At 36.3% G+C, this 15,047-nt stretch overlaps 1 protein-coding gene across 1 annotated transcript in view; it reads right to left on the reverse strand.

Annotated features, from left to right (window-relative positions):
* Positions 1–15,047, reverse strand: part of MEIKIN (meiotic kinetochore factor) — a 126,889-nt gene that overhangs the window by 83,678 nt on the left and 28,164 nt on the right. Inside the window, exons 7-8 of the mRNA XM_001097685.5 lie at positions 14,446–14,485; positions 9,438–9,502 (exon numbers count right to left, since the gene is read on the reverse strand). Of these exons, the coding sequence (XP_001097685.4) occupies positions 9,438–9,502; positions 14,446–14,485 (105 nt within the window). The remainder of the gene's footprint in view (positions 1–9,437; positions 9,503–14,445; positions 14,486–15,047) is intronic.

Consider the following 15,047-nt stretch of genomic DNA (forward strand, 5'->3'; position numbering starts at 1 on the left):
TGGAAATTTTAAAAACCTGCTCCTGAATGACTTCTGGGTAAATAATGAAATTAAGGCACAAATCAATAACTTTTTTGAAACTAATGAGGAAAAAGATACAACATACCAGACTCTCTGGGACACAGACAAAGCAATGTAAGAGGGAAGTTTATAGCACTAAATGCTCACATCAAAAAGTCAGAAATATCTCAAATTAGTAACCAATATCACAACTAGGGGAACTCGAAAGACAAGAGAAAAACCCAAAGCTAACAGAAGACAATAAATAACCAAAATCAGACTAAAGGAAACTAAGATGAAAAAAACCATACAAAAGATCAATGAATCAGGGGCTACTTCTCTAAAAGAATTAATCTGATAGACCACTAGCTAGATTAATAAAGAAAACAAAGAGAAGAGCCGATAAACACGATTAGAAATAACAAAGGAGACATTACCACTGACCCCACAGAAATACAAAAAACCCTCAGAAACTATTATAAACACCTCTATGCACACAAGCTAGAAAACCTAGAAGAAATGGATAAACACACAGACCAATAGAGAAACAAAACAGAGAGATGAGACATAACCAGATCTTTGACAAATCTACCCAAACAAGCAATGGGGAAAGGACCCCCTATTCAATAAATGGTGCTGGGATAACTGGCCAGCCATATGCAGAAGACTGAAACTGGAGACCCCTTCCTTACACCTTAAACAAAAATTAACTCAAGATGGATTAAAGACTTATATCTAAGAGTCAAAACTATCAAAACCCTGGAAAATAACCTAGGAAATACCACTCTGGACAAAGAACACAGCAATGACTTCATAACAATGATGCCAAAAGAAATTGCAACAAGAGCAAAAATGACAAATGGGACCTAATTAACCTAAAGAGCTTCTGCACAGCAAATGAAACTATCAACAGAATAAACAATCTATAGAATGGGAGAAAATATTTGCTAACTATGCATCTGACAAAGGTCTAATATCAGAATCTGTAAGGAATTTAAAGAAATTTATAAGCAAAAATCAGTCCATTAAAAAGTGGGCAAAGGACATGAACAGACACTCTTCAAAAGAAGACATACACACAACAGATAAACATGCAAAAATGCTCAACATCACTATCATTAGAGAAATGCAAATCAAAACCACAATGATACCATCTCATACAAGTCAGAATGACTATTATTATTACTTTTATTATACTTTAAGTTCTAGGGTACATGTGCACAACGTGCAAGTTTGTTACATATGTATACATGTGCCATGTTGGTGTGCTGCACCCATCAACTCGTCATTTACATTAGGTATATCTCCTAATGCTATCCCTCCCCCCTCCCCACAATAGGCCCCCATGTGTGATGTTCCCCTTCCTGTGTCCAAGTGATCTCATTGTTCAACTCCCACCTATGAGTGAGAATATGTGGTGTTTGGTTTTCTATTCTTGTGATAGTTTGCTGAGAATGATGGTTTCCAGCTGCATCCATGTCCCTACAAAGGACACAAACTCATCCTTTTTATGGCTGCATAGTATTCCATGGTGTATATGTGCCACATTTTCTTAATCCAGTCAGTCACTGATGGACATTTGGGTTGATTCCAAGTCTTTGCTATTGTGAATAGTGCTGCAATAAACATACATGTGCATGTGTCTTTAGAGCAGCATGATTTATAATCCTTTGGGTATATACCCAGTAATGGGATGGCTGGGTCAAATGGTATTTCTATTTCTAGATCCTTGAGGAGTTGCCACACTGTTTTCCATAATGGTTGAACTAGTTTACAGTCCCATCAACAGTGTAAAAGTGTTCCTATTTCTCCACATCTGCTCCAGCACCTGTTGTTTCCTGATTTTTTAATGATTGCCATTCTAACTGGTGTGAGATGGTATCTCATTGTGGTTTTGATTTGCATTTCTCTGATGGCCAGTGATGATGAGCATTTTTTCATGTGTCTGTTGGCTGTATGAATGTCTTCTTTTGAGAAGTGTCTGTTCATATCCTTTGCCCACTTTTTGATGGGGTTGTTTGTTTTTTTCTTGTAAATTTGCTTGAGTTCTTTGTAGGTTCTGGATATTAGCCCTTTGTCAGATGAGTAGATTGCAAAAATTTTTTCCCATTCTGTAGGTTGCCTGTTCACTCTGGTTGTAGTTTCTTTTGCTGTGCAGAAGCTCTTTAGTTTAATTAGATCCTATTTGTCAATTGTGGCTTTTGTTGCTGTTGCTTTTGGTGTTTTAGACATGAAGTCCTTGCCCATGCCTATGTCCTGAATGGTATTGCCTAGGTTTTCTTCTAGGGTTTCTATGGTTTTAGGTCTAACATTTAAGTCTCTAATCCATCTTGAATTAATTTTTGTATAAGGAGTAAGGAAAGGATCCAGTTTCAGCTTTTTACTTATGGCTAGCCAATTTTCCCAGCACCATTTATTAAATAGGGAATCTTTTCCCCATTTCTTGTTTTTGTCATGTTTGTCAAAGATCAGATGGCTGCAGATGTGTGGTACTATTTCTGAGGGCTCTGTTCTGTTCCATTGGTCTATATCTCTGTTTTGGTACCAAACAAAACCATGCTGTTTTGGTTACTGTAGCCTTGTAGTATAGTTTGAAGCCAGGTAGTATGATGCTTCCAGCTTTGTTCTTTTGGCTTAGGATTGTCTTGGCAATGCGGGGTCTTTTTTGGTTCCATATGAACTTTAAAGCAGTTTTTTCCAATTCTGTGAAGAAAGTCATTGGTAGCTTAATGGGGATGGCATTGAATCTATAAATCACCTTGGGCAGTATGGCCATTTTCACAATATTGATTCTTCCTATCCATGAGCACGGTATGTTCTTCCATTTGTTTGTGTCCTCTTTTATTTCACTGAGCAGTGGTTTGTAGTTCTCCTTGAAGAGGTCCTTTACATCCCTTGTAAGCTGGATTCCTAGGTATTTTATTCTCTTTGAAGCTATTGTGAATGGGAGTTCATTCATGATTTGGCTCTCTGTTTGTCTGTTACTGGTCCCAAGACTAAACCAGGAAGAAACTGAATCCCCAAATAGACCAATAGCAGGCTCTGATATTGAGGCAATAATTAATAGCCTACCAACCAAAAAAAAAGTCCAGGACCAGACAGATTCACAGCCGAATTCTACCAGAGGTACAAGGAGGAGCTGGTACCATTCCTTCTGAAACTATTCCAATCAACAGAAAAAGAGGGAATCTTCCCTAACTCATTTTATGAGGCCAACATCATCCTGATACCAAAGCCTGGCAGAGACACAACAAAAAGAGAATTTTAGACCAATATCCCTGATGAACATCAATGCAAAAATCCTCAATAAAATACTGGCAAACCAAATCCAGCAGCACATCAAAAAGCTTATCCACCATGATCAAGTGGGCTTCATCCCTGGGATGCAAGGTTGGTTCAACATACACAAATCAATAAACGTAATCCAGCATATAAACAGAACCAAAGACAAAAACCACATGATTATCTCAATAGATACAGAAAAGGCCTTTGACAAAATTCAACAGCCCTTCATGCTAAAAACTCTCAATAAATTTGGTATTGGTGGAACATATCTCAAAATAATAAGAGCTATTTATGACAAACCCACAGCCAATATCATACTGAATGGGCAAAAACTGGAAGCATTCCCTTTGAAAACTGGCACAAGACAGGGATGCCCTCTCTCACCACTCCTATTCAACATAGTGTTGGAAGTTCTGGCTAGGGCAATCAGGCAAGAGAAAGAAATAAAGGGTATTCAGTTAGGAAAAGAAGTCAAATTGTCCCTGTTTGCAGATGACATGATTGTATATTTGGAAAACCCCATAGTCTCAGCCCAAAATCTCCTTAAGCTGATAAGCAACTTCAGCAAAGTCTCAGGATACAAAATCAATGTGCAAAAATCAGAATGACTATTATTAAAAAGCAAAAAAAAAAAAAAATACAACAGATACTGACAAAGTTGCAGAGAAAACAGAATGCTTATATACTGTTAATGGGAGTGTAAATTATTTCAAACATTGTGGAAAGCAGTGTGGGTAATTCCTCAAACAGCTAAAAACAGAACTACCATTTGACCCAGAAATTCCATTATTGGGTATTTACCCAAAGGAATATAACTTATTCTACCATAAAGACACATACAAGCATATATTTATCATAGCACTATTCACAATAGCAACGACATGGAATCAACCTAAATGTTCATCAATGGTAGACTGGAGAAAAAAATGTGGTACATATACGCCATGTAATGCTATGCAGCCATACAAAAGAATATATCCTCAGCAGCAACACAGATACATCTGGAGGCCATTATCCTAAGCAAACTAATACAGGAACAGAAAACCAAACACTGCACAGTCTCACTTATAAGTGGGACCTAAACACTGGGTATATATGGACAGAAAGAAGGAACAACAGACACTGGGGCCTACTTGAGGGTGAGAGGAGGGTGACTATTGAAAAAATACCTATCAGGTACTATGCTTATTACATAAATGATGAAATAATCTGCTCACCAAACCACCGTGACACACAATTTATCTATGTAACAAATGAGATATGTGTACACCTGAATCTAAAATAAAAGATAAAAAATAATGAGGAATTTTAGAAACTAATAAACACATGAAAATTAAACAATATGCTCCTGAATGACTAGTGAGTCAATGAAGAATTAAGATGGAAACTGAAAATATTCTTGAAACAAATCATAATGGAAATACAACATACCAAAACCTACAGCATACAGTATAAGCAGTACTAACGGGGAAATTTACAGTTATAAATGCTTATATCAAAAATAATAAAAACATCAAATAAACAAGCTAACAATGCATCTTAAAGAACTAAAAAAGAGCAAACAAACCCAAAATTAGTAGGAGAAATAAAAAAGATCAGAGCAGAAACAAATGAATTTGAAAACAATACAAAAAAGAAATGAAACAAAAAATTGGTTTCTTGTAAAAAAAACCTGACAAACCTGTAGCCAGACTAAGAAACAAGAGAGAAAACCCAATTAAACAAAGTCAGAGATTAAAAGGGAGACATTACAACTGATACCGCAGACATTCGAAGTATCATTAGTATCTACTATGAGCAACTACATCCAGTAGACATACGCAATCTAGTGTGACTGAACCATGAAGCAATCCAAAACCTTGGGCTGGGCGGGTGGCTCACGCCTGTAATCCCAGCACTTTGGGAGGATGAGGTGGGTGGATCACGAAGTCAGGAGTTTGAGACCAGCCTGACCAACATGGTGAAACCCCATCTCTACTAAAAATACAAAAATTAGCCGGGTGTGGTGGCGTGCGCTTGTAATCTCAGCTTCTCAGGAGGCTGAGGCAAGAGAATCACTTGAACCCGGGAGTCAGAGGTTGCAGTGAGCTGAGATTGAGCCATTGCACTCCAGCCTGAGCAACAGAGTGAGACTCCGTCTCAAAATAAATAAATAAATAAAATAAATCCAAAATCTGAACAGGACAATAAAAGTAACAAGATTGAAGCTATAATAAAAAGTCTCCTGGTAAAGAAAAGTCCAGGACCTAGTGGCTTCACTGTTGAACTCCACCAAATATTTAAAGAAGACCTAATACCAATCCTACTCAAACTGTTCCAAAAAATAGAGGATGAGGGAGTACTGCCAAACTCATTCAATGCAATCAGTATTACCCTGATACGAAAACCAGACAAAGATATATCAAAAAAAGAAAACTATAGGCCAATGTCTCTGATGAATATTGATGTAAAAATCCTCAACAAAATAATATCAAACTGAATTCAACAACTTATTAAACAGATCATTCTTCAAGACCAAGTGGGATTTACCCCAAGGATGCAAGGATGATTCAACATATGCAAATCAATCAATATGATACATCATATCAACAGAATAAAGGAAAAAACCGTATGATCATTTAAATTATGCTAGAAAATCATGTGATAAAATTCAACATCCCTTCATGATAAAAATTCTCAAAACACTACGTACAGAAGGAACATACCTCAATATAATAAAAGCCAATATATGACAGACCTACAGCTAGTATCATACGAAATGGGGAAACACTGAAAGCCTTTCTTTGTAAATCTGGAACAAGACACGATGCTCACTTTCACCATTATTATTCAACATAGTATCGGAAGTCTTAGCTAGAGCAGTCAGACAAGAGAAAGAAATAAAGGGCATCCAAATTGTAAAGGAAGAAGTCAAATTATCTTTGTTTGCAGATGACATGATCTTATAATTAAAAGAAAAACTAAAGATTCCATCAAAAAACTAGTAGAACTGATAAATAAATTAGGAAAGTTACTGATACAAAATCAACATACAAAAATCAGTGGCATTTTCATATGCCAACTGTGAACAATCCGAAAAAGAAATCAAGAAAGTAATACCATTTACAAGAGCAACAAATAAACTAAAATATCTAGGGCTTAACCAAAAATCTGAAAGATCTCTACAATGAAAACTATGAAACACTGACACAAGAAATTGAAGAAGACAGTAAAAAATTGGAAAGATATTCCATGTTCATGGACTGAAAGAATCAATATTGTTAATATGGCCACACAACCCAAAGCAATCTGTAGGTTTAATGCAATCCCTATCAAAATACCAATGAAATTCTTCCCACAAATAAAACAAAGTACTAAAATTTATATGGAACACAAAAGACCCAGAATAGTCAAAGCTATCCTGAGCAAAAATAACAAAACTGAGAAATCACATTACTTGACTTTAAATTATACTATGGCACTACAGTAACCCAAACAGCATGGTACTGACATAAAAAACAGACACATAGACCAAGGAATCAGAAAAGGGAACCCATAGATAAATCTGTACATCTACACTGAACTCATTTTTTTACAAAGGTGCCAAGGACATTCTTTGGGGAAGGGCCAGTTTCTTTAATAAGGTGCTTGGAAAACTGGATAGCTACATGGAAAAGAATGAAACTAGACCCTTGTCTGTTGCCATATGAAAAATCAAATTAAAATGGATTAAAAACTTTAAGACCTCAAACTATGAAACTACTACAAAAAAACCATTGGGGAAAGTCTCTAGGACATTGGGCTGGGCAATGATATCTTGAGTAATACCCCGCAAACACAGGCAACCAAAGCAAAATGACAAATGAGATTACATCAAATTAAAATGCTTCTGCACAGCAAAGGAAACAATCAATAAAGTGAAAAGACAACCCATAGAATGGGGGAAAATACTTGCAAACTACTTCACCTAATTAGGGATTAATAACCAGAATATATAAGGAGCTCACACTACTCTATAGGAAAAACAAAAATCTAATAATCCAATTAAAAATGAGCAAAAGACCTAAACAGATATTTCTCAAAAGAAGACATACAAGTGGCAAACAGGTATATGAAAAGGTGCTCAATATCATTGATCATCAGAGAAATGCAAATCAAAACTACAATATCATATCATCTTACCCCAGTTAAAATGGCTTTCATCCAAAAGTCAGCCAATAACAGATGCTGGTGAGGATGCAGAGAAAAGGGAACCCTTGTATACTGTTAGTGGGAATGTAAATTAATATAACCACTATGGATAACTGTTGGGAGGTTCCTCGAAAACATAAAAATAGAGATATGATATGATCCAGCGATCCTACTGCTGAGTATATATGCAGAGATATCATATGATCCAGCGATCCTACTGCTGAGTATATATGCAAACGAAAGGAAATCAGTATATTAAAGAGGTATCTGCACTCCCACATTTGTTTCAGCACTATTCACAACAGCCAAGATTTGGAAGCAACCTAAGTGTCCATCAACAGATGAATGGATAAAGAAAACGTGGTACATAAACACAATGGAGTACTATTCAGCCATAAAAAAGAATGAGATCTTGTCATTTACAATAACATGACTGAAACTGAAGGTCATTATGATAAGTGAAATAAACCAGGCACAGAAGGACAAACATTGCTTGTTCTCACATATTTGTGGGATCTAAAATCAAAACAATTGAACTCATGGAGACAGAGAATAGAAGGATGGTTACCAGAGGCTGGGAAGGATAGTTGGGGAGGGTGAGTGGTTTGTAGGGAAGGTGGGGATAGTTAACGGGTACAAAAAAAAATAGTTAGAAAGAATGAATAAGACCTAGTATTTGCTAGCACAACAGGGTGACTGTAGTAAAAAATAATTTAATTATACATTTAAAAATAACTAAGAGTATAACTGTATTATTTGTAACTCAAAGGATAAATGCTTGAGGGCATGCATACCCTACTTACCCTGATACGATTATTATGCATCGAATACCTGTATTAAAATATCTCATGTAAGCCATAAACATATATACCATCTACGTATCCACAAATGTTAATAAAAAAATTTTTAAAAGAAATGTGTAAAAAAATCTCGAGAGTCAGAAGTGACTTATTTAATTTTAAATTTTAAGTTACCATATAAAAGTAAAGATACAAAAACATACAGAATTCAAGAATCCCTATTCTGCCCTACCATCAAGCTTTGTAAATATTTTCCACAGCTAAAGCGACACTTTTTATTGGGCAAAACCTAGGTAAAATCATGGTTGTTTTTGATACACTTACCACTTTCTTTTTAATTAGTGCTCATCTGTTATTCACACATTCCCTTATTCTTTGATATGTAAAACAAACCCTTCTTCCAATGCTAACCCTCCGGGGTAGAAGGTATTGCTCCTTCCAAGGATTTTGTGCTTTTACAAGATTAGTTTTCATCACTAGACTAATTTTGCTTAGAACAGAAAGTATATTAATTGTTTTATACATACAGTTCCTAACTTAATGTGTGGCATTTAGTAAATGCTCATTAAGATAACTTCTTAAAATGAAGATTATGCAAATATATATTCATACAAACATTTACAACCATCAACAGCAAAATCAGAAATTCTTCAAGTTTACTCTCAAATGGATGCTATAAAACTTGATGCAGGAAACACAGAAAAATCTGAGATACAGCAGAGGTTAATTAGGATGTAAATGTCTTGCTAAATTTATCCTAATTGTAAACTACATAAGGGTTAATAATGCAAGACACTTTGCTGATCCCTTTATTTTTCAATCATTATGCATAACTACAATATATGTTTACTTATTGTTCTCTCCTACAACTGAAATCTACAAGGGAAGGAAAAGTGCATCACTTCCACTAGTATACATAACAATGTCTAGTATGGAGTTCATATTCATTAAATGTTTATTAAATGAATAAATGATTGATGCTGTGGGGACAGTTAAGACCCACTTTCTGATTCCCACATATCTTCATTTCTTAAATACAACCAAGCTAAAAAGTACTCGGTTCACTGGGCTACTAACTTTGTTAATAATGCATGTTGCAGGTAGCAAAAATAAATACAGAACCATGTATTTTAACAGAAGTATTACAATTACTACAGAAAAAATTAGTTTCATATTTATTACCTGATTCTGAATTTGAAGCACACTTTGCTTTTGGAGACACATTTTGATTTGCTACTGTCATCAATCTATAACAAGAACAAACTAGTTAGTGGTATTTTCTAAATCTTTCAGTAACTTTCAAAAATCCTCAAATAATATTTAAAATAAAGATATTTATTTGTGATTAATTATCCTGTGGGAAAATATACAGTTGCTGAGAAAAATGTTACAGTATTTATATGAACAAATAGGTTAATTAAAAAGGCAACATATTTATACATATATGAGTGTGAAGCAATATGTGTAGAGGACAGGGCATAGTGTTTAGAATAAGACAGACCTTGCTTTAAACCCCAGTTCCACTACTCACACTTGAGTGGCCTTTGGAAAGCTACTTAGCCTGCCTTGAGTCTTGGTTACCTCATTTATGCAAAAGGGATAGCAATCCTGTTTCCTAAGATTCTTATGGAAAGAATTTTAAGACACATGACAGATTGATGATGATGATGATGATGATGGTATTATTATTATTATTGAAAGAGGGTCTTGCTCTGTTACCCAGGCTAGACTGCAGTAAAAGATGTTTTTGAAATTAATATCCTGGGTTTTTTTTGTACTTCTACAAACTAGACCACCCCCAATTCTATCTAAATGTGTAGGAAAGGACTAGCTATCACAAAAGGAATAAATACCAAAGGATCAAAGCTCAGCCTTTGACCACAAAAATGGGATTTCTGAGTCCCTAGCAAGAAAATGCAGTTGAAAACCAAATGTGAGAAGGGGATTTTCTAAATTTCAATACTGATTAATTGAATAGTTGAACTCAATAAACAGAAACAATTTTATTCTTTCATATTTCCCTTTAAACGTATCCTGTCAGAATAGTACTTTCTTGCCCTGAATGAACTTCCAGGTAGATTTCTTTTTACTAATGCCTTTCTGGCATTCTCTTGTAATAAGTAGCTATTTTTAGGTAACACAAAGTTCGGTGTAATATTACAAATCCAAACTCTTCTTATGCAATTTAAATTTTTTCCTTTTCTCAGCTTGGGCATGATTTAGACTCAGAATATGCTGTGGGAAGAGCAACCACTATTGGTTTTGTCTCTGTTTCTTGTTCTTTTCCCTTGCCTATTTGGAAACTACACTTTGGTTTCCCCTGGAAGTGAATTATAGGAAAGGAGTTTTAGAAATGTACAGGAAAGGTCTTTTTCAATCTTGACTGAACAGTTATGGGCCATTGGTATCTCTAGGATACGACAGGTAATCAAATGTGGACTCTTTCAAACCTGAAGTATTCTGAAGGGTTCTTTGGAGGTTTACCTGTCACTGGAACTCTACCTACCACTGGAGCTCTCTCACTTGCTGCTTTTTATCACCTCCTCAGCTTTTGCCTTTGATGACAGAACCTCCAACTGCTTTTGAGTGAGGTTACTTCATCCTTTGCAGGAAGTCATATTGGGCATAATCGCTTTCAAGATGATCCATAATTAGCCCCATTCTATGGAATCCATATTTGGCCTATTGGCATTATGCACAAATCTTTGTCATGTCAAACTCTGGAAGAATATCTAGCTTTCTCTTTATTCTGCCATTCCAAAGCACCTAACAGACCCTCTTGCCTTTAGACTTTTCAGGTATGAGTCAGAAAGTAACTCCCAGGGACATATGTTGAACCTTCCAAATGGTCCTCTTGGAGCTTCCTTTCTTGTATTGAGGTGAGGGAGAAGTCTCCTCGCTCCATATGACACCAATAATAGCTCTTATCAAAGAAATATGTATTCTTGAACTTTTCATCTTTTTCTTAGTTTGAAGATGAGTAATAAGCTAATGCTGGTAGAATTGGGTTTTGACCTCACCTTTTACAAACTCCACATAGATAATTCTACACAGAATAAGGAATGGGAGTACTTGTCAATGATTTGTTTTCATCAGTAAGGCAATTGTCCAAACTCTAAGACAACATGAAAACCACATTTAACATTTTGCTACATTCCTCAAGTTCCTATTAACATATGTAAGTTAAAACACAACTACAGAATTCTACTATTAGCCATTGCTATGGTTTGAATGTTTGTCTCCTCCAAAATTCGTGTTGAAATTTAATCCCCAATGTGGCAGTATTGAGAGACAGGGACTTTAAGAGGTGACTGGATCATGAGTGCTCTGCCTTCATAAGTGGATTAAGCCATTCATGGATTAATGAAGTAATGGATTAATATGTTATCATGGGAATGGTATGATTGGCTTTACAAGAGGAAAAAGAGACACCAGAGCTACTATATTCAGTCGTTCAGTCCCTTTGCTATGTGATGCCCTGTGCCACTTCGGGACTCTGCAGAAAGTCCCCACCAGCAAGAAGGCCCTCACTAACTGCAGCCCCTTGACCTTAGAATTCTTAGCCTCCATAACTGTAAGAAATAAATTCCTAGCCAGGCATGGTGGCACATGTTTGTAGTCCTATTTACTCAGGAGGCTGACTGAGGCTGGAAGATCACTTGAACCCAGGAGTTTAAGGTTACAGTGAGCTATGATGGTGCCACTGCACTCCAGCCTGGGCAACAGAGTAAGACTCTGTTTCTAAAAAAAAAGAAAGAAGAAAGAAAGGAAAGAAGGAAGGGAGGAAGAAGATGGACAGACAGATGGAAGGAAGGAGAGAGAGAGGGAGGGAGGGAGGGGGAGAGAGAGAGAAAGAAAAAGAAAAGAAAAAGAAAAGAAAAAGAAAAAGGAAGGTGGTGGGAGAAGGGGAAGGGGAAGGAAATGAAAGGAAAGAAATTCTTTTTCTTTATAAATTACCCAGTTTCAGGTGTTTTGTAATAAGCAACAGAAAACAGACTAAGACAACCATATGATACAGAAAAAGCTAAGGAAGTTAACAAAGATAGATCTCTCCTCCACACCTTCCAGTCTACAGCATTATTCCAAAGAGAAGTGGGGCAAAGACTTAGGAAACAAGCAGACAATGGGAGCTGACTTTTCTCCTCAAGGCCCAAATATGGAGACGGGGTAATAAATGGGAGGATGACATTAGAAGAGGTGAAGAGAAAGCCAAAAGGAGAGGGGGTATGTACTAACTCCCTGTTTAGAACTCTAGGAGATGTCCATACAGGGTGGAAACAACATAACAAGAAGAGCTGGGGATGTTTAGGCAGAGAGGGGGCATCAGTTAGCTCTCCTGAGATTCTCTTAATGCCTGGGCATTGAGAACAAGTTCTCAAGGTTCCGTACACCAAGAGCAATGAAGAAAGTGGCCAAATTTACAGCCAAAACACCTGGCATAGGAGTGCTGTGGTGAGGTGACTCTACTACAAAGGTTGTAGAAAGCCACCTAATCAAAGTCTGGATACAGGACTTCAATGAGACACAAAGGGTTTGGGAGAGCAACAAAAACCAAGGTGAGGTAAAATCAGCAATGGAGGACCTTAGGTCCTAAATAAGGCCTTAAGTTTATGAGTCAATGATTTTTTCAGTGGAGTCCAGACCTGGTATAGAACCAGTCTAGAAGTCTTGCAGCAAGAATCAGTAAAAATCCAGAGACAGTTATGGGATTCCAGATACCCTCAGATCCTAACCTTACCTTTTCCCCAGCACTGCTACAAGGCTACGTAAGGTCTGCCACTATTCCTACACACTTACATTTAGGGTGACTATTTGTCTAAACTGGAACATTTCTGAGAGTACAAGGGTACTCTGTTAAGAATAATGTCAGAAAAACAGGCATATACTGAGACTGCCCAGGCAGATAAAGGGGTATGATCGCTTACCAATATGCCATTCTTAGGACTATGGAATGGGGAGAAAATCTAAGGTTCAGCATTCACCCAAAAAGGACTTCTGACCGGAAGTAAATGGATGACAATAAGTAAGTTTAACTCATTATTTCCCAGCTAAATAGGGGAGAAGGGTGATGAGGGTTTAAGAGAAGTTTAGATGAGTTGTTTTAAAAAATAAATGAAGCTATATTTTCTTTGCACATATAAGTGGTAGGTTTTATTTTTCAAAGAGAGGTCAGTATTTAGGTGAGACAGGAAATAGTCTCAGATACACATAATCAAGTGTTTTATTACATGTGCTCCATTTCAATACATAGACAACAGTCATTAAAGTGGATCTGCAAAGAAGTTATAGCAATATAAATAAAACCCCCTTTCTCCATTAGCTACTATGTCAAAGTTGTAGGGGTTTTACTTTGTGAATGTGCTACTTAAATAAAGAGAATACCAGATGTCTAGTAGACAATAGGCGCTCAAATCTGGTATCATTATTATCCAAATACCATTCTATCCTCCTTAAGAATGTATTATATTATAAATTGCGGAAGGAATTTTTTTAAGTGACTCCATCATCATCTCTGGTGACCTTAGTCATTTATATTTACAATTTTCACTGTCATTTACTGAAGGACAATTCACCCAAAAACAACAGTAACAGATTTTATTTTCTTCAGAAAATTCTCACCATTTAGATACAGGAATATTCATAAAGAGGCTATCATACTAACGCTACTCTCTTCTCACGCTACATACATTTCCCAAGGAGACAACTATGCCTTCAGCCCAGGACTTTTCCCTTGCTCTCTGGGCTGGGCCATCCAACTCATTGTTGGACACCTCCACTTCAAAGTGCTGTCGGTACCTCAGTGTTACCCCAACCCACTCCTGCTTTTTCATTTGTGTTCCCTCACCTAGTGAATAAGTTTTCATCCAATTTCCTAAGTCAGAGGGCTGAGGGCCAACTTGGATTTTGACTTCTTCCAATCTGTCATTAAAAACTATTGACTATCCCTCTTGAATTTTTCTCAAACTTTTCCTTTTTGCTATCATTGCTGAGGGCAGAGATTTTGTTTTTAATCAATTTCAATTTTGTTCACTACTATATCTCTAGCAATTACAACAGTCCTGACATATAGTGAGTCCTCAACAAATAATAAATGAACACCTGAGTTTGTGGACTAACAATCATATTTGCTATATAACTATTATAATACAGGGTTTCAGAAGCTCAACAATTTTAAGATTTTAATTCTTACGTTTCTCTGTGGCATTTCTGATAGTCTTCTGAAGAGGTACCTAGGAAAGAAAATAAAAGCAATCTATTAGAAATATAATTTGAAGACAAACCAGAGGCTAAAATTAGGTAAAAATGAATATTTTCCCCCAAGTGCAGTTTATTTTTATAACTTTTTAAATATTATTTTTTTTTGTCTGTCACTTAAATTAGGTAAAAATATTTTCAAAATATCAAAGTAAAAAAATGTTGCAAAATGTTACGAGATACAGGAGTCTCTCCCTTGTATTTGAATAGTTCTTTATAATTTTTGAAGTCTTTTTACATGTATTATCTTACTTGATTCTTACAACAATCCTGTCAGGTAAATATATCAATTTATTATCCCCATTTTACATATAAGAAAAAAATAACTGGTCAGATTACAAAACTAGGCTGGGTACAGTGGCTCACGCCTGTAATCCTAACACTTTGGGGAGCCAAGGCAGGTGGATCACCTGAGGTCAGGCGTTCAAGACCAGCCTGGGCAACAAGGTGAAACCCCGTCTCTACTAAAAATACAAAAATTAGCTGGCCGTGGTGGCACACGCCTGTAATCCCAGCTATTTGGCAGGCTGAGGCACC

This window comes from Macaca mulatta, chromosome 6 (genome assembly GCF_049350105.2).
Source record: "Macaca mulatta isolate MMU2019108-1 chromosome 6, T2T-MMU8v2.0, whole genome shotgun sequence".
Lineage (NCBI taxonomy): Eukaryota > Metazoa > Chordata > Mammalia > Primates > Cercopithecidae > Macaca > Macaca mulatta.